Genomic DNA, 25839 nt, shown 5'->3' on the forward strand with positions numbered 1-25839 from the left:
ACTAAGGTTTTCTGTGATACATTTCATCCCATTGCTGTAATCTGTAACACCTGAGGGTATAATTACATTAATCCTCAGGGGGGTATACGCTTACTTTGTGTACTATGTGTCTGGCAAGCACAAGGAGCCCTAGCTATTATGGTATTTGCTTATACAACTTTACACATCGGTAACATGTTTCTGTAACACATAAATTACACAGCTGTCTGATCAGTTAACTGAGAGAAACAAACATTTCTTTTACTACGTCAGTGACAGATGTTTACGTAATTACGCAGTTGGATAACTTCACACGTATGAAATTGTATTTTGTCTGTTCTTTGTGAACTGTTCATTTTTTTTCAGAGCCATTGTGATACTATGAGAGCTTTGAATGATGTGTTTTGTATGGGATCTCGATTTTAAAGTACGATGGGGGTAGATGACACTATTGAAATGAGCAGACAATTTTTTTAGGTTTTGAAATTATTGCAAAAAGCTATGACGTTTTTGAGATTTTATGATGTTATTACTACGATGACAATATGTATGATGCTGTTGAGGTATGTTTATGATCAATAAGCTGATGCTATATGAGGAATTTGATTATGATACATATTTATAATGAAATATTGAACAAGTGTCGATGAATATGTATATGTGTAATAAGGTAAGGACTAATGAGTAGAGGTTAAGGACTCTGATTTGTGATAATCATACTTTAAGAGTTATGAAATGTGTGTAAATGCATGAATGTATCAAAATTTTTTGGACACAGTTATATGTATAGGATTTTGTTTCTACACATTTGTAACGGAAATTTTCGACCTGTGACATTTTTTGTGTGAGACTGTCACTGAACCGCAAACTGCTGCCGTAAATATTTCTGTAAGAAACCTAAGTGACCTTGACATAATGCATTGTGCGTGCAAAGCCATTCCACCTGCCTGGAAAAAAAGCCATTAGGTGGAGAGAAAAAGAGGCCATTAACCTCGCTATTGACATTCCTTTGTAGAAAGCATCGCAAATATGACACGCTATTACTTGGAAACATATGATTATACTGTGGAGCACGTACTCGGTGCTACTTACTGAAATGCTTATGAATTGATGGGAAATATTCTTACATCTGCATACCTGATTATGACAAATGTCTTTCTACGAGAATTGAGAAAATTTCTACTAACTTATGATATGGCACATGACTGTTGAATGATATTTTTATGCTTTGCTTTATGTAGTTGCTTATTTTATTTGATATCTGGTTTCCAGCTATGTTGCAGCATTGGTTTTATAAAATGAAATTAAATGCATTTGCTAATGTGATCACTTTCTGTCAACAGATCTTTTAAAATAATAATTTTGTGATCCACATTCTTCAAAAAAGGAGCTCTTGGAAAGGTAAGAACAATAATAAGGGACTAATAACAGTAACTGCATACATAATTTTCTTTTCAAGTACATGGTAATATTTTTTTTACAATAAGTTTTTGTGGTGCACCACTTTAATGACATAGACATTAAGATGTGAATAGACATTTCCCTTATCAGCAAAGTTGTCTTTATTGTACCATTTTTTCTGCTTCTGGGTTTGTCATGATTAGATATAAGTTATTGCATTTGCTGCTGCTGTTTGCCAGACATAGTGGTACTGAAATTCACTTTGTATTACTCTGTTAAATCAGTTTTACTACTGATTTATTTTTCTTGTTGCTGCTAATTGGCTCATATTAGCTGTAATGTTGCATTTGCTTTGCTAATTTAGATATACTGCTGCTTGGTTTGCCAATTTCCATTTTTTGTCATTGCTGTTTGTGTCAATTGTTTTGTGCTGCTGCATTGCCTCATACCTTAGTATGTATAACTGAGCTGAGTAGATTTAAGTTAGCTTAAGAGGGGGGTAGGCTATATAAGAGAATGAGGTGTGATGAAGTGGAAGAAATGCATTGACAAGGTATAAAAAAAGTGAAATAAGAGGAAACATCTATGAAATGAAGTTTTGGGTTGGACTGCAGTACCAAATGTCACACTGAAAACAATCCCTGACCTGTCCTTTTGTGGTATTCCACTATGTGTCTGTGTACCTTGTGTATTTGTGTTCTTCCTGTCTTTATGTGTTTATCTGATAAGATTTATGTCGTAGAATTTTTCTAATACTCAGCTACATTCACTATGTTGAGGAATACTGTTGTCCTCAAATATAATTTGCATTTATAATATGTTATTTACTTTGCAAAGATCTTTAGACATTATTTATTCTGTTTTGTTCTAATGCTCACATGTGAAGTTGATGTTTCGAAAGTTATTCTGACCTTTTATGTATTTACTTATGTCATAATTCCTGTAACACTGACGTATATGTTATTTCGATTCTTTTGTAAAGCCCATATTACCACAAATGTTATCTGTATTGTTATGTTCTTTGAAGATGTATTTTTTACTTTGTAATTGTATTCTCATGTCGTAAATTTAAAATTGTAATTGACACCAGTTCATCAAATTAAGTAACTTGTAAGCATTCATTTCAGTGCACACATTTCTGTTGGTCATAGTATATGCACAATATGTGACAAGTCGGGACTGTTAGTGTTAGCACGTGTGTTAATAATTCAGCAAGGGACTGGTTAACAGCATTGCTGGTTCTAAGGACCATTCCAAAAAGTTTGTGAGTGCACAAGTGGTGGTTTATGGACTTGCTATATTGTCCGCAAGACTCTGCGATGGTGATTGTGCACCTGCACAGTCGGAACAGATGGCTGCTGGCCGTCTCTACAAAGACTACAGTGGGTCTGCATCTTTGATGGCCCACCAATACCATTATTTCTACAAGGACTGCAGTGAGTCTGCACCTCTGGTGGCCTACCGATACCATAATTTCTACCAGGACTACAGTGGTCTGCTCTCAATATTCTTCAAACCTTCGACCGACTCTGCTGTGGGTTTGCTCTGTTGTGGCCCATTACCTGTCTGCATGTCAAGAGTAAGCATTGTTATTCCGTTGGAAGAACAACACTACTTCTTCAAGACTGCATGGAAATCCGCTACTTCCGTGTGCATTTTCTTTTACTGCTCAGACTTTGAAAAAAAAAAAAAAAAACACTGCAATTTTACTGTGATGAGTGATCATGACTGTCTTTATGGACTGTGAGAAAATTTTAGCTTTTGACCTACATTGTATCAAGAAGTGTGTGCATTTGATATCTTTGTTATTATAAGTATGAAAAAATTTTTCTATTCTGTATTCGCCAGTGCCCAAAAGAATTTGTAAAATTTTTTGTGGGGTGCACGGGGGCTATTTAAGTAGGCTGTTTAGGTTTTTATGTTGGTAACGTCACATAGTGGTCTGTATGAAAATCACTGACTGTGCTGTGTGCAGTCTGTGTCTGGTATGCATTGTTGGAATTTACTACTGTAGTGTTGGGCAGTTGGCTGATTAACAGTGCATAGCGTTGCGCAGTTGGAGGTGAGCAGCCAGCAGTGGTGGATGTGGGGAGAGAGATGGCGGAGTTTTCAGAGCAAATGTTCTGGACGAGTGTCCATCAGAGACAGTAAATTTGTAATACTGGATATCATGAACTGATATATATATATTATGACTTTTGAACACTATTAAGGTAAATCCATTGTTTGTTCTTTATCAAAGTCTTTCATTTGCTAACTATGCCTATCAGTAGTTAGAATCATTTATTCAGCTGGCAGTATTGGCGCACGCTCTATTGCAGTAGTTTGAGTAACGAAGATTATTGTGAGGTAAGTCATGCATGAAAGGTATAGGTTATTGTTAGTCAGGGCCATTCTTTTGTAAGGATTTTTGAAAGTCAGATTGCGTTTCGCTACAAAAATTATGTGTCAGTTCAAGCACAGTCATATATAATTTTTCTAAGGGGACGTTTCAGTGTATTTCCTTAATGAATCGTTTACTATAATTTCCTGTAACTTTATTAAATATTAGTTACAAATGATAATACAAAATCGTGGTACCTGAGGGCACTGTCAGTCACATGTGTTATCTGAAAACACTTTTCTAAAAGAGTGCGAAAAGACTTATCTGGAAACAGGTCTACATAATTGCTTAAACAATGTTTAACGATAGTCTGCTGCCATTAATTGTGAGCACTATTACACCAGAAAACTGGCTTATCTATTTACGAACGAACTTATATTTATATTTATTGTGAATAGTCTGAGTGTGACTGTTTATAACATTTCATTCTTTAAATATTCTGGTAATACATTAGTTTAGCCTGGTAAGTGGTCACGTTGAGTCAGATCATGCCTGCAGAACTTAAGAACAATGTATGTTTGGTGGGAATGGACTCTAGCCAATGGAAAAGCAAGCGGTATTGGAACACTAACGGAGTCAAGTGGAGGCTGGGACGTTTTCGAGTGAAGAATTCAAGGGATTCATTCAACACTTTTACGCTGTTTGCTTTAATGGGACAGACATGCCTGTAGTAATGAGTGGAATTTGATCATGTATGTGATTGACGCTTGACAGTGAATGGCCACTACCATACTTTAACTTCTGATGTTACTTGTTTTTCGAGTGTTTGAATTTCCTCCAGTGTAGGACTCTGAATTTTTCCGCTTACACAACTGAGGACAGACAGAGTATGAGTTCCTCTTCTTTGTATTTCGTGAATACCGAACTCTGGACTGTTTCGAGCTGGTGAATATTTCGTCTAATGTGATTAAGAATCTGATTTAGTTTTCACGTATCTTTGATGACCATTCAGTTAGAGGACTGTGCTACCATTCTCGTAATGCCTTAAAAATAATTTTCCTGCATTTTATAAGCATGTTTCCTGTCTACATTTAGCTAAATATCGTAGGAGCACTTTCCCTTTATTTGATATGTCCTGTCATGAATAAACATTATTCAATGTAATTCCCTCTCGTCTGCATCGATTACAGACGTTAGAAAAGAACCCTTGTTATTATGTTATTAAGTTAACTTCCATTTTGTATTTCTGTACATTATATTAACTCGCAATTCTCTCCGATTGGCCTACATAAACAACGTGACTGCAGGGACACAGCTACCAGGTTACTATTTGCATCGAATTAGTTAGGGGGATGAAGGCAGACGTGTGTGGCGTGTGGCGTGACCCTGTGACTACATCGAGCTCTTCTTTTTAAACAGAGCCGCAGTTGCCCACGGTAAAGTCTTTACCACAGGTAAAGACCAAACTGGTTTGCTTGTATGGACAGCTAATTAGAAAAGCAAGTACATTCCAGCAGTAGACTTTAGGTATCAACACACTATGCCTTAGCAATAAAGAGTAAATGTATTACAATTTCATCCTTGATGTTGCATTTTTTCACTCATTTCGGTATTTATGACGTCATATCTCTTCAGCTATGTGTCGTATAATGATATATTTGTGTCGGCATGGAATATGTGGGTACTGTCTGCAAAATATGTTCGGAACAGAGTTAGTAGCAAGGAAGTGATAAATATAAAGGCCATTCACAAAGCGCTAGCTTTTTTCGCATCTCAGGGGGTTTATAACGTCATCTCGTGAACCACCTGTGGTACCCCGATATAATTTTGTTGGTGCATTTAACGGAATATGTAGATACTGTCTGCCAAACGTTTTCCGAATAGAACTAGTGGTAAATGAATAATAAATTTAAACGTGATGCATGACGCAACACTTTTTGACGCATCTCATTCTTTATGAAGTCACATCTCCTGAAACATGATAAGTATCTATTTATTACTCTGCAGATGTTGGTGCCTGACAGTAAGATATATGTGTACCAAGTGTCGTTGAAATCGGTCAAGTTGTTTAGGAAGAGATGTGGAACATACAAACATAAACACATACACACTTAAAAGTACGTACGATGGGCAGTCAAATGAAAATCGAATACCCGCCACTACGTGACGGTGGAATGATTCCATTCAAAAGTAATCACCACATGCGTTAGGAATTTTATCCCACTGGGAGAAGAGCCGATCAATTCCGTATTCGTGTAAAATGTTTGACTGCTGACATTTCCACATTCGCACCCACTCTTGCATATTTCCAGCTGAAACCGACGGTCACGTGTATCTATCTTCAGGTCTCCAAAGATGTGAACATCGCATGGTGAAAGATCCAGGCTGTTCAAAGGATGCTGCAGTGTTTCCCAATCAAACTGCTGAAGGGCGGCCTTCATTCAGCTGGTGGTGTGAAAACGGACGTTGTGGAATGTAAGGGCCATCTAGACGAGCGTGAATCCACAAGAAATGTGCAATACTGTGAAGACACTCTGCAGGAGCTACATGAAATCGAAACTCCCAGGAATACATCCTGTTGCATCATTACGCCCATCCCATATTGTCAATCGGACGACGGCCAACCCTCAGCGGTTTGGTTGGGAAACACTGCAGTATCCCCCATACAGCCCCGATTTTTCACCGTGTTATTTTCAGGTCTTTGGCGACCTGAAGAGACATGCTTGGATGTCGTTTTCATGCGGAAGGGTAAAAGCGATACTGGGTGAGGCGAATACTCGTACATCCGTTGCCAAACTCTTTCTACTAAACAGGGATTGATCGTTTCGTCTCCTAGTGGAATCAATATCTTAACATGTACGTGATTGTTTTTGAGTGCGTTCCATGGTGCTCTTGTGGCTTGTGTTTGGTTTTCATTTGACTACTAAACAGGGATTGATCGTTTCGTCTCCTAGTGGAATCAATATCTTAACATGTACGTGATTGTTTTTGAGTGCGTTCCATGGTGCTCTTGTGGCTTGTGTTTGGTTTTCATTTGACTACCCTTCATATATCCATTTATATAACATGTGTGAGTTAAAATTTCTTTAGGATAAGCTGTTGCAATTAAAATATTACTGCACAGGCACCCAATGTATGAAATATAATGACTCTTTATTTTTTAGGAAACTGTCTGTTCATTGAATTTTGATGACTCACACAATTGTTCCAAAACTTTTAGCCAGTTGTTGCCTTTTTAATTTTGAATTATTATTTAGCTCAGCGATCAGTCATTTATTTCCAAGTAATGGTTGACAAACATCCTTTTTCCCAGGATCAGCGTTGCTAATGATCGGTAAACTGCAACATTCCCACGAGAGTACAATAAGCGGAACTGATAAGAAAGCCTCTTCTGATATCGCTGTGTGATCCGCGGATCAAAAAGATACTTCAGTAAAACCATATAGAAGTATGCTCATTAACGGACGATAAAAGGAAATTAACTGATATCTGTTTCCGGATATACAAACAGCTTACGAAATTATAGCCCAGTTACACTATTTATACGTACACGTTGCAGCTGTTCATTCAAACCCGCTGGAGATTTCCAACGATGAGGTTGCTGATCGCCTTTACGGCTGTGGTAGCCGTTGTTTCCGCACAGACAGCCTCTAATCGATTCCCAGATGACTTCATGTTTGGAGCTGCAACATCCGCATATCAGATCGAAGGAGCCTGGAATGAAGATGGTGGGTTCATAAGCATTAAGTGTATTCCGCAGGCAAAGTGACAACGAGGGAAAAAACTATGTATTCGAGCACGGGCCATTAGATTTAGCGTTTATAACTGTGCGTTCAATATACTGCTTATTGTTGCTTATGCAAAACCAAGGAAATAACGTACTTCCATGACAATAGTTGATAGGTGTATTATATACTGTGATGTTCTTGCTCGCATTTACAGGCAAGGGAGAAAGCATCCAGGACAACTTCTTCCACAACCATCCGTTATTCATTCTAGAGCAGAACGGGGACGTTGCCTGCGATTCTTACCATAAGTACAAGGAAGATGTTCAGATGCTGAAGGCGCTCAACGTAAGTACAATTTACGGCGGCAAGCATGCTAACTTCTTCTTTTGCACCGATTTAAAAAAAAACTTGTGACTTATGTGTTCACTATGAGTTCCATACACAATATTTCTTAGAAGCTACGATTTAAAAAAAGGTGCACCTGGTCGTTTTAAGACATTATTTGCTTTGAGTAAACGTCTATGGGCGAACTTAATGGTGAATCTGAAATACCTACAAAATTATTAAAACAATGCATAGGAAAATCTATAATCAGGAACGACATTCGTTTCAGATTCATGTAGCGTCCTGTTGGGAAGTCAGCAAGCAGTTAGTTTAAACAAATAAAATACTATGTTCATTCGAGAAATAGTTACCGCTTTTTAACTGTAGCAGACAAAATTGTTGGATGTGAGGTCCGCCAGTAATGCAAAACACCGTTTTTTCTCATTACCCAAACATGTTTCGGCACCATTGTGCCATCATCAGTGGGTTTTCGTTTTTATTTATTCTGCAATGTGAACATTTTTGTTAAATGATTATAAAATTATGTGCGTCTTTAGTCCAAGCAACATAACGTTTCTTTTTGTAAATACCTTTACATTTGGCGTGTATGAATTTTCTAGATCATTTGTGTGTTAATTACTACAAAAAGAAACGATCTGTTCTTTGAACTAAAGATGCACGTATTTTTATAATGATTTACCAAAAATGTTCACATTGCCGAATAAATCAAAACGAAAACTCAGTGATGATGGCACGTTGGTGCCGGAACATGTTTGGGTACTGAGAAAAATCGGTGTTTTGCATAACTGGCGGACCTCACATCCAGAAAATTTAACTGCTAACACGGCCAATACAAAGAAATGCAAATCAAAATTATGAATATGTAGCAGACAAAGTAGGACAAAAATAAAAGAATTTCGTGCAAACAAAAACGAATGTAAGGAGGGTTGTCGTCAAGGGACGACGCCAATATTCATGGAAATAAATCTCTAAACGTAAAGGAATTCGGCTGGTTCCTTTTCAAACAAAAACTTTTAAACCTGCATTTAATCGTCTTAGGCAAACTATGGAAAATAATGATGAAAAGTGAATCCGAACCCCACTCGTTACATATACGAGTTAGCGCTTTAACCAGTGTGCCATATTCCCTTTCTTCCGAAACTCTCATAGCTATGGACGTAGTGTCGTGATATACAATGGAACACGCACACCGATCATCCAGAACATTATGGCGACCTATCGAATAGCTGGTAGATCCACCTCTGGAACGCGCCGTGGCGTGTAAGCAGTGAGACCTTGGTAGGGCGCTGGAGGGAGATGGCACCTGGCAAGCTGGAGGGCCAGCACATCAACTGGAACTAGCCACTGTGTTCCTCGAATCCCTGCATCACACTACTGGCCTTGTGACATGTCGCATTATCTTGTTGAAAAATGCCACTGCCGTTGAGAAACATGACCTCCATGAAGGGGAGAATGTGGTTTGCCACCAGTGTACGAGACTTCCTGACCATCATAGTGCCTTGCACGAGCTCCATCGGAGCCATAGATGCCCACGTGAATGTTCCAAAGAGAATAATGGAGCCGCCGCCAGCTTTTCTGAGTTCTGCATTACAGGTTTAAAGAAATTGTTGACCTGCAAGGCTACGGATTCGCGCCCTCCCATCGGCATGATGAAGAAGGTATCGGGATTCATCAGACCATGCAACATTCTGCCACTGAGCCAACGTTTAGTGCCGATGATCACGTGCCCGTTTGAGTCGTAGTAGCCGATGTCGAGGTGTTAACGTTGTCACATGCATGATTCGTCAGCTGGTGAGGCCCATCGTTAGTGTTCAGTGTACTGTCTGTTCAGGCATCTGTTGAAGCACACTTACACTCTGCCACGCACTAAAGTCTGATGTTTGTTCCACCACAATTCGCCACCTGTCCCGCTTTACTAGTTTGGCCCGCCTACGAAAAAATGGTTCAAATGGCTCTGAGCACCATGGGACTTAACATCTTTGGTCATCAGTCCCCTAGAACTTAGAACTGCTTAAACCTAACTAACCTAAGGACATCACAAACATCCGTACCCGAGGCAGGATTCGAACCTGCAGCCGTAGCAGTCACGCTGATCCGGACTGACCAGCCTACGAAGTCCGACATCTGTACTGAGAGATGGCTGCCCAACCCCACGACGTCTGGACGTTGTTTCATGTTGGTTTCGCAATGTGTTGAAGACCCTTACCACAGCATTCCTTGAACACTCGACAAGTCGTGCAGTTTCCGAAATGCTCGTGCCAAGCCTCCGGGACATCACAATCTGAAACTCGATGAAACTCAGTTCGCGCGCCTTCCTCCATTCTGCGTACTGGCCTCACGCTCACTGATAGTAAGTGCATCGAGTGTGGGTCTGAATAGCAGTCATTCTCCGTCAGGTGAATCTGCTATCGCCTGGACGGCCTTTTATCGCTAGTAGGTCGATGGTCATAGTGTTCTGGCTCATGAGTGTACGTGTCGATTTGTGCTTCTGGAGTACTTCGGTATAATTGCGTTACTGAGGAAATCGAATGGCGCCGCGCAGTCTACGCGTTTCCTTATTGTCGAGAGCGGCTACGAACTTTCATTGTGAATTTTGTGCGCAGCAAGAGCTCTAGCGGCAGAACCTGAATCAAATTATGCATCCATTCGAAACGAATTCCAATTAGCTGTTCATACGGGAAAGTATGTAATTGTACTTTAATAAATTCAATGCATTTACGTTTTTGGAAGTTTATTTCCAGCGACTAAATTTCATTAAATCAGTTCCGGTTCTGTAACTGCCGGTTCTTTGTAAAAATCCGTCGTCAATTAGTACAGAGAAATTAGTGTTTACAGTAATATAGTACTACGTATGGTGTATGTTTAGTCCTTCATTTTCGGTCTCCACTGTCGAATCCAATCACCCATTTAATAATTACAAGGTAGCATTGTTGTGTATTACACAAGCTTCCCTATCGCAGTATTCGTTTCTATCACTGCCTATTTCTAAATATCTGTTCATGATTTTTATAGATTTTCAGAATGATAAATAACTTTCAGGGTCATTTCATTAAATATTCTCTTAGGTTACAAAAAGGTAATGAGGTTTAATCTTAAATTCTCTCAATATTTTTGGTTTAATCCCCAAAGCACTAAAATATTATTCATAAGTAACCATTATCAGGCACATTGTTTGTTCTTCTATTATAATGTGTTAACCGGATGTTTACAATTTCAGATATGTTTTATTCAGTGGGTTCAGCGTCAATACGTGATGTAATAATGAAATATCAGCTGTCAGTCCCCAGACATTTAGTTGCGACCATTAATACTTCGTTGTCGAACAGGCGGACGTGTATCGATTTTCCATATCCTGGCCACGGGTGTTGCCTAACGGGGACCTCGACGTCATCAACCAGGCTGGTATCGACTACTACAACAACCTTATCAACGAACTGCTCGCCAACGGAATTCAGCCTCTGGTAAGTGGAGAATGATAGTATTCGCATACTCTTTCTCGTGCAGTAAACCTCTCTTCCATTTAGAAACACTAATAAGAGGCATATATTGTAATTACAACTGACCCCAATGCGAAAGAAAGAAACAGCTTATCTTCTCTACAACTACGACAAAGTTAAGACGGAACAACATGCTAATTGCCCCCAAGCGTAGTGTGACTGAAACTGCTTTACCTGTCTGGATGTCTAGCTCACAACGTAAATGGTCATAGACCATATTCAGTCACCTGTTTTGCATAAAATGACTGATGAACTATAATTTTGATTGAGACACTTGAGGCATTGGGATCATACGTATAGAAAAGCGCACCTCACAATCATGCACTAGCTCATGGTCAAAATTAACGGTAACTGCTTACAAACATACTCCGAGAAACGAATCAGAAATGTATGTCTTTCACAGTATGGCGGGTGTACTGTCCAAGGAGAGGAGAAGGGACATAACAAGAGATTCAGGCATGCAGCCGTATGTTGTTTTCTCTCTAAGTCAACAGGCCATGCTGATAAACAGAAAGCAACTGTCATTATCAACCATCGAAGAAGCGGTTCCTAGGTGGCCCATTGTGTTAGTGAGAGAGTATCACTAACATAATTTCTTTTAAGATGCATACCTTCGTACAATACAGTGGAATGCTAATGAGTTGTACCACTGTGCCCAACGAATCCAGATAAATATTGCTGTTGGCTGGATTAGTTTCAAGACAATGGTCATGAATTATTTGTCAGTATATGCTCTTCAGAAATTTGAGTAAACTTGCCATATTTATTATGTTTTTTTTTAAAGTGTAGCTTGATGAATGTGCTGGTAAATATTCATACCAATGAATAAGGAACAAAAATATTATACATGATTGGTGATCTCCTCCGCTTCGCGTGGGCTTCATCAAATACCTACGACTGGGTAACTTGTCTGACGTAGCAGTGATAAATTATATGCAAAAACGTCCTCGTGAGTCACTCTGGGTATTAGTGGAAGCTGCATTAAAATTCCTTCGGTAGTGCCTGTGATTAGCGTGAACATATAAACAGAAGTCGCGTGGGGGGGGGGGGCTTTAATTTATAATATGTAAACATATAGAAAATCCCAGTGGTATACAGGATGGTCAGAAGCAGTTTGAAAGAACTGTAACGGTGTTGGAGGGTAGTTTGTGCTGAGAAATAACCGTTAAGGAAAAATGCACTACTTTGTGCCATTACCGAGTTAATTAACTGGGAAATTATGTTTTTGTGGAGTAATCACCATCACGTAATTATGCCCAGACATACCGCGGAATTCTGCACATCTGAGACAGAAGTGGAGTTTCTTCGCGGTTTCTGTAAAAAAATTACAACTGGTTTTTCGGAGGTATTTGTTGATTCCTATCTGATTTCTATTAATCTATATCCACAATTACTAGGAAATGTATACCTCTATGCAAATGTGAACCAGCAAATACGCTATAAGTGTAATGAATGGCGGACGTACTTAACGTTGACGTCGGGAACACGTCTTCGCATCGTCGTCAGATATGTGCAAGGTATTCATAATAGGCAGGAATGATCATTTTGCACTGCATTGCTTCGACTTTGGCTTCATAACGTAATAGCAGTTAGTCTTACACTAACAGTCTGAAGCCTAATTTGATAACGAAAATGTACCCTGACTTAAATGTACAGCTTTTAAATTACGGTAAGTACGTAGTGAAAGGAAAAAGTAGCATTGCTCGGTAGTTGGTCATTGGGAACAAGTTTAAAGACGAACAGCGTCCGTGATCTTACCAAAGAAATTCTTGCAGATTTCGTATGAGCTTGTTTACGGGAACCAAGGGAAATATATATATGTAAGTACGAAACGTCTCCCAGTTTTGTTTCTAATAAAGACTACCTCTGGCAGTAATGTCGCACATACTTTGCTATATACCTCGGTGGGACTGCTGGTACTACCTATATCTGGCCCACACTTACACAATTTAAGAATTTTGCTGGTGAATACGTAGCATGGAGCAGTACTCGTGCAAGTAATCTGTTGTGCGTGGTACATGTCAACTGAAGTTAAATGAGCGTCGGAAATCTCAGTTGTTAATCGTTTCTTGTGATGTTGACTCAAGGGATAACGGTACACTGGATAATAATATCTGTATGACCGCTTTCTAACTAGCTCTGAACAAAAATCTCTACGAAGTAATTACGTCGGGATGTGGTTTCCATAACTTTGTTAAATGTAGCGAGTCTAGCTCTTATCTACAAGAATAAAATTACTTCATGTATAAATTTCAGACTGCCTGGTTACCTCCCCATAAATGAACGAAAAAGGTTGTGGATCTTCCTGCAATAATACCAAGATAGACTGGTACTCTTCTTATACCTTCGGAGGTGGGCGTGGTTACATAAGATATTTCACAACTACAGCTCTAACAAAGCAACCTAAAATTTCGTTACCGGAAAAAAAATTGACGATACCCCGTTGTTATCTTTGTTGTCTACATAGTTCCGCGTAGTCAGGGTGTACACAACTTTCCCACTAGAGCGCGCCCTCTAAGCACCACAGTGCAGGCGCAGCGCTCGTCCGTCTCCGCACTACAAGATGGCGCTGCCATAAAGACGGACCAAATTCTGCTTCCGCCGATCCGCGTATTAATATGTAACGCAGCCAATGAGATTGCTGCTAACGTAGAACTTTTCCTCCTCGCAGATCACACTTGCGCAGTGATATATGAACGCGCGAGGTATTACAACGAGTGTACAGACCTATGATTAGTCAGTCTGCGTAAGTCTGTAGCAGTCTGTACGAGTTCTACATTGGTCTGTACCAGTCTATAGTCAAGTTTCAGTCTGCGCCTGATAAGATTATCATATTCCTGTACATAGCCATAAAGATAAATGTATAGACACTTTTGTCAAGTACCAGGGATATATGTGAGAATAAGATTAACGTACCAAGACCAAAGGAACTTCAGACTGTCAATTGTAAATTGCATCCAGAACCAAGTTAAGTGATTGTTATGCTTGCTTTTATTTTAATAAATGTGTGTGAAAATTAATCAAGTTCTGTTTAAAGTTGGTCACCGTCAATCTGCTACTCTAAGCGTGCAAGTGGCATTTCTATCGTCTGACCTAACGACAGAAGATAAACACGCCACGATAAGACCATGAGACATATTGCTGACACTCGCCTACTTCGTTAGAGCGACAAGTCAAATAATCAGATGGTGTGTGTACTGTAGGTCTTACAGTACGCACACCACAATCTTCTTAACACTAAAACTGTTTATTGGACTGGATGTGCTATTTAGATCTTTCACCTTTCCCTGTTGGATTTCCCGTGAGCTCTATATACGAAAATAAGCTGATCTTCCATAGCCGAAGTAGAGAAGTAATTAATATTCGGTGTAGTCGAACTGGGATGTCTTTTCTAATTTACATCTACATCTGTCCACATATTCTATAAGCTACCCTGTAGTGCATAGCGGAACTACCTCGTACCACTAACAGTCTTCTTATTTGCTATTATACCTGTAAACTGTGATTCTGCCAGGCAGCATAGCACCACCCTGAGGTGACAAAGATATGGGACAGCGATACACACATATACAGACGGCGGCGGTTCCACGTACACAAGGCAGCGCATTGGCAGAGCTGTCATTTGCACTTAGGTGATTCATGTGGAAGGCTGTCAGACGTGATTATGGCCACACGATGGGAAGTAACAGACTTTGAATGCCGGACGGTAGTTGGTGCTGGACACATGGATCACTCAGTTTCGCAAAACTTTAGGGAATTCAGTATTCCCCGATCCCAGAATACCAACTTACAGGCATTACCTCTCACCACGGACAACGCAGTGGCCGATGGTATTCACTTAACGACCGAGAGCAGCAGCGTTTGCGTAGAGCTGTCAGTCCAGAGAGACAAGCAAGACTGCATGTGATAACAGCAGAAACCAATGTGGACTATGGCAGCAGACGACCGACGTGAGTGCCTTTCCTACCAACACGACGTCACCTGCGGCACGTCTCCAGGCTGGTGACGATATCGGCTGCATCCTACGCAACTTGAAGATGGTGGCCTGGTCAGATTAGTCCCGATTTCGCTTGGTAAGACCTGATGGTAGGGTCAGAATGCGACGCAGTTCCAGAAGTCGCGGACCCAACTTGTCAACAAGTCACTATTCAAGCTGGTGGTGCTTCAATGATGATATGGACCGTGTTTGCGTGCAACAGACTGGGTCCCCTGAATTTTCCGCTGCTTGGAGACCATTTTCAGCATTCATGGACTTCATGTACCCAAACAAGCCTGGAATTTTTATGAACGACAGTGCGCCATGTCACCGGGCGACAGTCATTCGCGATAGGTTTGACGAACATTCTGAACACGTCAGGCGAATGGTTTGGCAACTCACAGCGCCTGTCATTGAAACCCATCCAACATTTATGGGACATAAACGAGAGGTCAATTCGCGCAAAAAGTCCTGTGTCGGCAATACTTCAGCAATTATAGACGGCTACAGAGGCAGCATGCGCCAGTACTTCTCAATGGAACTTCCAATGCCATGAGGAGTCCCTTCCACTTCGATCTGCTGCACTACGCCGAGTACCAGTCCGACACGATTTAGGAGGTACATTCACATTTTTCTACATTAAGAGAAAGCTGCTATTCGCGAGAAGAAATATAACTTTTTGTAAGTCTTTTGTATCCACCTTAGCCGTTGTAGGAAACTACTGTCGCCTACAGTTGACCGGAAGAGAAGAAGTAGTGTTGGTGTACAGTTGTTCTTGACTCTTCAAGGTACTGATGCCTTTGGTTCATTTCCCTTTCCTCAGTGTAATAAGGAATATGTTGCACTGCTGAGATTTTTCATCGGTTGAATCGAAATGTTAAGCTCAATCTGCTCCACGATGCTTTTGCAAGACGACTAGGCATCGTGGTGGAGACGTATTTTACCCACCATTTTCTCTGACTGCCTTTCACAACACAAGCCCTTCATTACACAATCACTTTTGCTTCAAAATAACCTTATCTGAAACAGTGATCGATGATACATGACATGAATGTATAATACACACCATACTGTTGTCACTTGCAATGAGCCATACGATCTGATTTCAACGTGATGCTGTTTTATCTGACACCGAATATTTCCGTACAATGAGTTCGTAAATTATATGAAAATAGCTACAGAATATTTTGTAAATATAAAAACCGTGAATTTATGCTTACTTGTTTATTCCTGCACAGTTGGCCTATTACATGTACAATTTAAAAAGGCTTTAAAATCTCATATTTTTGCGTATACAGAAGAATGCTGAAGATTAGATGGGTAGATCACATAACTAATGAGGAGGTATTGAATAGAACTGGGGAGAAGAGGAGTTTGTGGCACAACTTGAGTAGAAGGAGGAATCTTTTGCTAGGACATGTTCTGAGGCATCAACGGATCACCAATTTAGTATTGGAGAGCAGCGTGAAGGGTAAAAATCGTAGAGGGAGACCAAGAGATGAATACACTAAGCAGATTCAGGAGGATATAAGTTGCAGTACGTACTGGAAGATGAAGCAGCTTGGACAGGATAGAGTAGCATGGAGAGCTGCATCAAACCAGTCTCAGGACTGAGCACCACAACAACAACATCAATTTTTGCGTACGTTAATTATTACTGCTTTTATACGCTACTGTTAGAGAAGTGTACTTGCTACTATAACACAACTGCTATTGACCTCTTCTCTCATTATCAAGCTTATAATACTTCCATTATAGTTAATAATACTTAGACTCTCACCACGGGAGACGCCACAGTGGTTAAGATAAAGTATTAGGGTTTGAAAGACGATTGTGGAATTTTCCACGTGGCAGTCCAGATTTAGTTTCCCGTTGTCTCCCTTAATCGATTACTGTTTCCACTGAAAAGTATACATCGGTTTTTTTCCAAGTCCTTTCTTATTTCAATCTTGTCCTCTGCCTATAGATATTTCGCCGACGACGATCCATAACACTAATAAATGCAGGGTGAGCCAAAAATCCACCGACAAAATTTCGGGAGCCGTTCAGCGATATTTCCTGAGTGTTTTGATTTAAAGGGACGGGTGGCCACACCTAGGTCGTTACAGACTCAGACTAATAGTAATTCCGTCATTTGTCTTTGTATATTTTTTTTGTCTTCTGACTGGTTTGTACCGCAACTGCATTGAATATATCTCCGTAACACTGCAAATGTCGCTGACATGCACTGTGTGTCTTGATAGGAAACACTTATTACAGTCACTCACGATACTTTATACATGTTTTTGACTTGCTGGCAATGGTAAAACGCAAGTCACTCTTTTACCTTAAGATAGCATTTATTATGCCTCGAATGTGACTCATTTTTTTCGGCTGCATTTGTCGTTTACTAGAACTCATACACAGCAGTACCTAGAGGTTTACTGTTCGTGAGTTTGCCGAAATGCAGTTCTTACGTATATGGGTTCACTGAATGCAATGGAAGAGTCCCTCAACGACGCCGTGTAGAGATATTTACCTTTCAATGCAACCCGATTACGATACTTTGCATCTGTTTCAAGGCTGTTGCCTCATTGCATTACTCTATGCTTTGTGTTGCCGTATTACAGTTTGTTTCACCGCTGTGAAGATATTTTCCCATAAATGAAACTAATAGGGACGATAAATCATAAATATTTCATTGGTGCACGGGGTGAACGCTAGTGAAACCCACAAAATACTGGGACGGTCTACTGACTGGAAATGGAGGAAAAATGATCTTATGAAATGTGTTTGGAAATGGTCAGTTGAAATGCCATATGTCTGTGACGAATGAAAGTTCCTCTAACTACGAGGCGTCTGTTACTTGTGTGCTGCAGGCGGCATGGTTAACGCAGCGTACTTAAGCAGCAGAATGGACCGGTATTCATGTAGGGAACAAGCCGACATTGTGTCTGTGTACGGCCAAACAGATGGAAACGGTCGAAAGGCAGCGTAGCTGTACAAAAACAAGTATGCTCACTGACACCAACGACATTACACAATATTTCAAGTCCTTTCTGCGCGTTTGTCTGATCATGGGTCCTTTCAGACAGATGAAAGTTGTGTGATATATTTGGTGTCTGCGAGGGTACTTATTTTGGTTTGACCGTGCTGCATGTCGACCCGACGTGAATACCGGACCATTCTGCTACTTAAGCACGCTGCGTTAATGACACCGCCTGCAACACACAAGGGACACACGCCTCATGGTCTTAGGAACTTTCCTGCAACATACAAGTAACACATGGCACGCGGACAGAGGAACTTTCATTCTTCAGAGCCATCTGCCAAGGGAACAGTGCATATATGGATGCACGTTCATAGAACGTTTTTGCTCAATTTCCAGTCTGAAATACGTACCTGCTGTTTGTACGTCCTATTAATTTTCACCCCTCATAACGTACCAACGGAGGCCATGGGTATCTATACCAAACTTCTCACATAATATCCCTGAAAAACCACCGAAATTTTGTTGGTGCAATTCTTACTCACTACGTATATACGGAAACAGTCTGAAAAGCTTGCAAGGGTAATGGGAGGCAGATTGAGCCAAGAAATAATTAGTAAACAAATTCGATATGCTAAGCCGTTTCCGAGTTAATTAGTATTGAATTTAGCCAGTCAGGCCATTGCCCGCGAATTCAGTCGACCACCCAGAGACTGTGTCGCCAAACGTGTTCGTCGCTTGGTTTCATAAAACCGAGCGAGAAAGCGATAAAAATACGTCGATTTATAAAGTTTGACACTACTGTATGCCATGTGCAGGTGACGATGTACCACTGGGACCTCCCCCAAGCACTGCAGTACATCGGAGGCTGGCCCAACGAGTTTCTGGCCGACTACTTCGTTGAATACGCCAGGATACTCTTCGAGAACTTCGGAGATAGGGTAAGTAAAAGTTCCAGTGTACTTGTAGCCTCATGTCACTCTCACTTTACCTGGCAAAATAATTGACGATCTATGGATCCACAGGTGAAATGGTGGATCACATTCAACGAGCCCCATCAGTTCGTGGAAGGCTACGCGGTGCCGTGGGGTGCACCAGGTCAGCGTTCTCCGGGAATCGGCGACTACCTGGCCACACACACCGTCATCAAAGCTCACGCCCGGGTCTGGCACCTCTACGATGAGCAGTACAGAGCCACACAGAACGGTCAGTGCCTCATGACAACATGGATGTCCCTTTCGATACTGACAGCTCTTGTATTAAACAAATACAATGGAAAACCAAATCATTACCACTACCCAATTAAATGCTGCTTTATGGTGTTGCATTAAATAATGTGACAAGGTACGTACATACAAACATATATCTAATATAGCTCACCACTACATGCCCTGAGAGGCGGGTGTACCTGTGTAAAAGGAAACGAACAATACTGTGTGGTCGGTAGAGAAACAGTAACAGCAGAGTGGGTCTATCAGTAGAGCTCAGTGACCTCGAATGTGGAGCTGTCATTCGGTATCACCTGGGTACTAAATATGTCAGGAATATTTCAACCCTTCTCAAGCTGCCCTAGGCAGCTACTGGTTACGTGACTGTGAAGTGGAAACACGAAGGAACAACGACTGCTAAACCAAGAGATCTTGTACATATGGGCGGGGATCGTCAAGAGTACAAGATGGTAGTTGAAAAAATTGAATGAAATCAGCGGAATAAATCACTCATGAGTTCCAAAGTGCTTCGCTGTCCAACTCGCACAGTACCTGTGCAAAAAAGGTTAAAAAGGAACCCTCACTAGCAATAATAATCTCAGAAACAGGTATAGTACGGTAATCTAAGATTTCCCTAGTTTCAAAGGATTCCAAACCTGCTCTAACTGCATTGTTACATGTAACGAAAGCTACAGTTAGCCATCCGTTACCCAAACTAGAGGAAGAAGAAACTTTCATTATAGAAAAATTTAACCTCGCATCACAAAATAAAGTAGGTCCATGAATAAGAAAAAATTGAGCAGTTTTAGAAACTCCTCTCGTTTCGCTCTTCTTACCCTTCCCAGAAGTGGTCGAAGCACCAAGAGTGCCGTCCACATTGACTTCATTTACTTCCAGTACGATGGACGTGAAAGAATTATGGGTAAATTTTAAACACATTGTAAATCACGCATTGGACAAGTATGTGTCGAAAAAGTGTGTAACGGACGGAAAAGACCCACCGTGGTTTAACAGCGCAATTAGGAGAATGCTCAGGAAGCAAAGACAGTTGCACTCGTGGTACAAGAAAGATCGGGAGAATGAGGACAGGCAAAAGTTAGTAGAGATTCATGCTGGTGTAAAAAGAGCGATGTGCGAAGCATACAACCACTACCACCATCATACCTTAGCAAAATATCTTGCTGAAAACCCAAGGAAATTCTGGTTTTACATAAAATCGGTAAGCAGGTCGAAGGCTTCCATCCACTCATTCACTGATCAGTCTGGCCTGGCAACGGAAGACAGCAAAACGAAAGCTGAAATTTTAAATTTAGCATTTGAGAAATCTTTCACGCAGGAGGATCGTACAAACATACCGTCGTTTGAGTCTCATACAGATTCCCGTATGGAGGACATAGTGATAGACATCCCTGGGGTTGTGAAGCAGCTGAATGGGTTGAAAATAAATAAATCGTCAGATCCTGATGGGATTCCAATTCGGTTTTACAGAGAGTACTCTACTGCATTGGCTCCTTACTTAGCTTGCATTTATCGCGAATCTCTTGCCCAATGTAAAGTCCTGAGCGACTGGAAAAAAGCGCAGGTGACGCCCATATATAAGAAGGGCAGAAGGACGGATCCTTAAAATTACAGACCAATATCCTTAACATCAGTTTGTTGCAGGATTCTCGAACATATTCTCAGTTCGAATACAATGAATTTCCTTGAGACAGAGAAGTTGCTGTCCATGCATCAGCACGGCTTTAGAAAGCATCGCTCCTGCGGAACGCAACTTGCCCTTTTTTCAGGATATCTTGCGAACCATGGATGAAGGATATCAGACGGATGCCATATTCCTTGACTTCAGGAAAGCGTTTGACTCGGTACCCCACTGCAGACTCCTAACTAAGGTACGAGCATATGGGATTGGTTCCCAAATATGTGAGTGTGTCGAAGGCTTCTAAAGTAATAGAACCCAGTACGTCGTCCTCGATAGTGAGTGTTCATCGGCGGTGAGGGTATTATCTGGAGTGCCCCAGGGAAGTGTGGTAGGTCCGCTGGTGTTTTCTATCTACATAAATGATCTTTTGGATAGGGTGGATAGCAATGTGCGGCTGTTTGCTGATTATGATGCTGTGGTGTACGGGAAGGTGTCGTCGTTGAGTGACTGTAGGAGGATACAAGATGACTTGGACAGGATTTGTGATTGGTGTAAAGAATGGCAGCTAACTCTAAATATAGATAAATGTAAATTAATGCAGATGAATAGGAAAAAGAATCCCGTAATGTTTGAATACTCCATTAGTAGTGTAGCGCTTGACACAGTCACGTCAATTAAATATTTGGGCGTAACATTGCAGAGCGATATGAAGTGGGACAAGTGTGTAATGGCAGTTGTGGGGAAGGTGGATAGTTGTCTTCGGTTCATTGGTAGAATTTTAGGAAGATGTGGTTCTTCTGTAAAGGAGGCCGCTTATAAAACACTAATATGACCTATTCTTGAGTACTGCTCGAGCATTTGGGATCCCTATCAGGACGGATTGAGGGAGGACATAGAAGCAATTCGGAGGTGGGCTGCTAGATTTGTTACTGGTAGGTTTGATCATCACGCGAGTGTTACGGAAATGCTTCAGGAACTCGGGTGGGAGTCTGTGGAGGAAAGGAGGCGTTCTTTTGATGAATCGCTACTGAGGAAATTTAGAGAACCAGCATTTGAGGCTGACTACAGTACAATTTTACTGCCGCCACCTTATATTTCGCAGAAAGACCACAAAGATAAGATAAGAGAGATTAGGGCTCGTACAGAGGCATATAGGCAGTCGTTTTTCCCTCGTTCTGTTTGGGAGTGGAACAGGGAGAGAGGATGCTAGTTGTGGTATGAGGTGCCCTCCGCCACGCACCGTATGGTGGATTGCAGAGTATGTATGTAGATGTAGATGTAGAAAAATGGGTACAATAGTACAGCACCTTCTCGTAAAACATGCATTTCCGTAGCGAGCACAAAGCCCGTTTTTAAGTGGTGTAAAGAGTGAAGTCACTCGGTGGAGGATGATTATAAACAAGTGATTATGAGTGATAAATAGTGCAACCGAGTGGAAGGATTTGTGTTTGAAAAATACCTGGAGAACATTACCTGCCATGATTTGCAGAGTCAGCAGTGTATACTGATGGAGGATGGGGATGAGTTTTGAGCTTATTGTGGTGTACACACATTGTGTATAAGCGAGCAGTAAATGCTACATTAATACATTTTACAACATTGTGTACTCTGCACACTAAAAGCATGGTTCGAAGACGATGACCTCGTCAGCATGACATTGCAACCCGTCATAAGGCAACATCTGTGGTTTGTGGACAATAACATTCCTGAAATGTTCTGCGTTGTCTGAAGTCCCCACCTGAACCCAAGGGATCACCTTTGCTATGAGAACATCGACTTCGCTCCAGAACCAATATCCAACATCACTACATACTCTAATTCAGCTCCTGAGGAAGTATGAGCTGTCATCCCTATACCTCAATGAAGGTGTCCCCAGAGAGGAGAGTTCAAGCTGTCATAAACGTGAAGGGTGAATACCACCTATTTTAATCTTCAGTTTCTTTGGACCAGATTTGTAAGCGAGGTAGCGATGACCGGGGAATCAGTCAAGCGTCGACACTGCCTGCAAGTGGAGAAGTCCACTGAAAAGTGGCTTTGAGAAATAACTGATTGTTATGGCCTGTCTCATGGGAATAAGAATCTCGGAAACGGCTGTTTTTGTGCAATCGTCACTGGCAATGTCTCAAGGACGTCGAAACACTAAGTAGGTGACAAGGTATTCTAAGTGCTTGCTTCATTACCAAACTTTGACGTCAGATGCTTAACAGTTGTGTATATTAGGATAGACGGCGATCTACGGCAGAGCTTATGGCACAGTGCAACGCTGATGCAAATACTGATGTGTCAGTGCACAACGATTAGTGTACATTGTTGAAAATTAGTCTCTGCATTGAAAGAAACCGATGCGTTCCCATGTTAACCTACCGACATCGTCAATTAGGATTGCATGTGGGTCCTCCAGTAATCGAAACATGTCTCCTGGTCGGTAGAATAACGTTTGTTGCTACACTTGGTCTACTGTTGTGCCTGAATATTCCGTCAGCCAGGCACCACATGCTCATAGGCCATGATGGGATTTATTTTCAGGAAGAGATTTATGAGATTGATCGTTTGGAGCACAGCGTTGTTTGGTACGGAATCATGGACGGATGAAAACTGGAGCGGAAGGGTATCAAAGCATTTGAGATGTCGTGCTACGGGATAATATTGAAAATTAAGTGGACTTGAAAAGCAATGAATGAGGAGGTTCTCTGCCAAAATAGCGAGGAAAAGAATACATGTAAATCAATCACACGAAGAACGGACAGGGTAGTAGGACATTTTCAAGACATCAGGGAATAACTTCCATGGTACTAGAGGGAGGTGTAGAGGATAAAAACGGCAGAGGAGTGCAATGATTGTAACACACCCGCAAATAATAGAGGGCATAGGTTGCAAGTGCTTCTATGGGATGAGGAGTTTGGTACAGGAGAGGAATTCTGATGACCCAAAAAAAGGTAACTTCGGATATTTTAGAATTTCGACAATGGTTCGTTAATTACCTAGCAACTGTGAAGCAGAAACCTGTCTTCAGTATAAATATGTAGCAGGTTTGAATCTTATCGCAATGTTGCAAGGTCGTGGATGCTACAGGTTCAAGTTCTAAGACTTTTATTTTCCTTAATACACATCAATAACAAATGACCAAATACAAGAGATTACTACTTTTTCGCCTTCTGCGCATGACGCAAGTTTAGTTTTTAAAGACGTGAATGACACTATAAATAATTTAGCAATATCTGTAGTAGTCTACAGCTAGTTAACTGTTGCATTAGAACTCGTTCTTACACTTTCGGTAATGAAGTCGTATAATATTTGTTTTTGTGTACCAAATGATGTAAATGAAACTGAACGCATTACATACCTTAGGATTAGCAGTTATATTTTTAAAACGACCTTCAGAACTACTTAGTGATGGGCATGAATATCAATGATGAATCGATTTGCTCTTCTAAATCACGAAATCAAGGTAAATAAGCCATGTCCACTGGGTTTACAAATCTAGAAATAAAATTATTGGTATATTATTTATTACAGCACTTTGTACTTACACCATAATAATTTCATACAACGAAATAAATGTTTTGTAACTACGTGAAGAAATACACAAAATAAAAATGTAGATAAAAGTTTGTTTTATGTTGGAGAACTTTGGATAAGCTGAAATTATAGTTTATGATCCATCAGTATTATTATGTGCACCAATTTAATGACTTCAGACACTGATCTATGTAACATAATCTAATTTATACTCCCGTGGTTGCTTTGACATACTTCACAGGTAGCGTGGGAATTACGCTTAATATGGATTGGCCTGAACCAGAGACTAACTCGACAGAGGATGCAGAGGCAGCTGAAAGAGCACGACAGTTTGTGGTGGGTACTGTAGCTCTGTCGTCAACCAGTTGGATCCCCTGTAACTTTTAGTGTAGTGTTAGTTTGTTAGAGATTGTTGCAGATAGTATTCACGTGACTTTAAAAGTGTATATGTAGAACATTGATGATTGTGAGAAAACTGACGTGTAATTCTGTATTGCAGATGGGTATGTTTGGTCATCCTATTTACAGTAAGGATGGGGATTATCCAGCTGTGGTTCGACAGCAAGTGGATGCCAACAGCAAGGCTGAGGGACGGCCCCGATCAAGGCTACCAACCTTCACACAGGAAGAGATCGAGTACATTAGGGGTGAGTAACCAAATGTACAGCAGTAGAAGACTGTTGGGGTTCAACAAGTGAGGACACAACGATTTCGACTTCTGCCCCACGTGATTGTGATGTAAATAGTTATTCTCATATGTTTTTCCACCTTAGATCCAGTAATTCTAGCGGTATTTTGCTAGTGAGTCCTGTCGCAACTTGAAAGTGATAGACAATGGATGTGGCGTCCCACTAGAAATTCTTGGCATACATCAACAAGTTTTGTTGCCGACATATTGAGCAGAACAATGATCTTGTTACATCATACGTTTGAAAGAAATAAAAACCTGTTTACCGGGAAAACTTCCATTTAAACATCATTTAGATTAGTTTGTTTCATACTGTGACGCTGTATGTAAGGAAGCATTCTTGACTGCATACGAAATGTCAAGAAAGGCTCAAGACACACATTTTTGAAACTTGTTCCTTTGTGATCTAACAAAATGTCAACCACAATGGTGATACCACAGTTTTGGACGCTACACGAGTATTGATTGTAAAGGCCATATACTGCCAACACCGTCATTCTTACTGTAATGTTAACCACATCTCCTACAATACTTGTCTAAATTATTTCACTTTTTTGCAGTTCGCTTC

General features: G+C 40.7%; 1 protein-coding gene across 1 annotated transcript in view; it reads left to right on the top strand.

Annotated features, from left to right (window-relative positions):
* Positions 1–7288: 7288 nt before the first annotated feature.
* LOC126094865 (myrosinase 1-like) overlaps positions 7289–25839 on the top strand; it is a 36559-nt gene continuing 18008 nt past the window's right edge. The window contains exons 1-7 of the mRNA XM_049909497.1: positions 7289–7431; positions 7646–7776; positions 11103–11237; positions 19036–19158; positions 19243–19423; positions 24825–24919; positions 25083–25230. Coding sequence (XP_049765454.1) covers positions 7296–7431; positions 7646–7776; positions 11103–11237; positions 19036–19158; positions 19243–19423; positions 24825–24919; positions 25083–25230 — 949 coding nt within the window. The 5' untranslated portion in view covers positions 7289–7295. The remainder of the gene's footprint in view (positions 7432–7645; positions 7777–11102; positions 11238–19035; positions 19159–19242; positions 19424–24824; positions 24920–25082; positions 25231–25839) is intronic.

The sequence above is a fragment of the Schistocerca cancellata genome, chromosome 8 (assembly GCF_023864275.1).
Source record: "Schistocerca cancellata isolate TAMUIC-IGC-003103 chromosome 8, iqSchCanc2.1, whole genome shotgun sequence".
Lineage (NCBI taxonomy): Eukaryota > Metazoa > Arthropoda > Insecta > Orthoptera > Acrididae > Schistocerca > Schistocerca cancellata.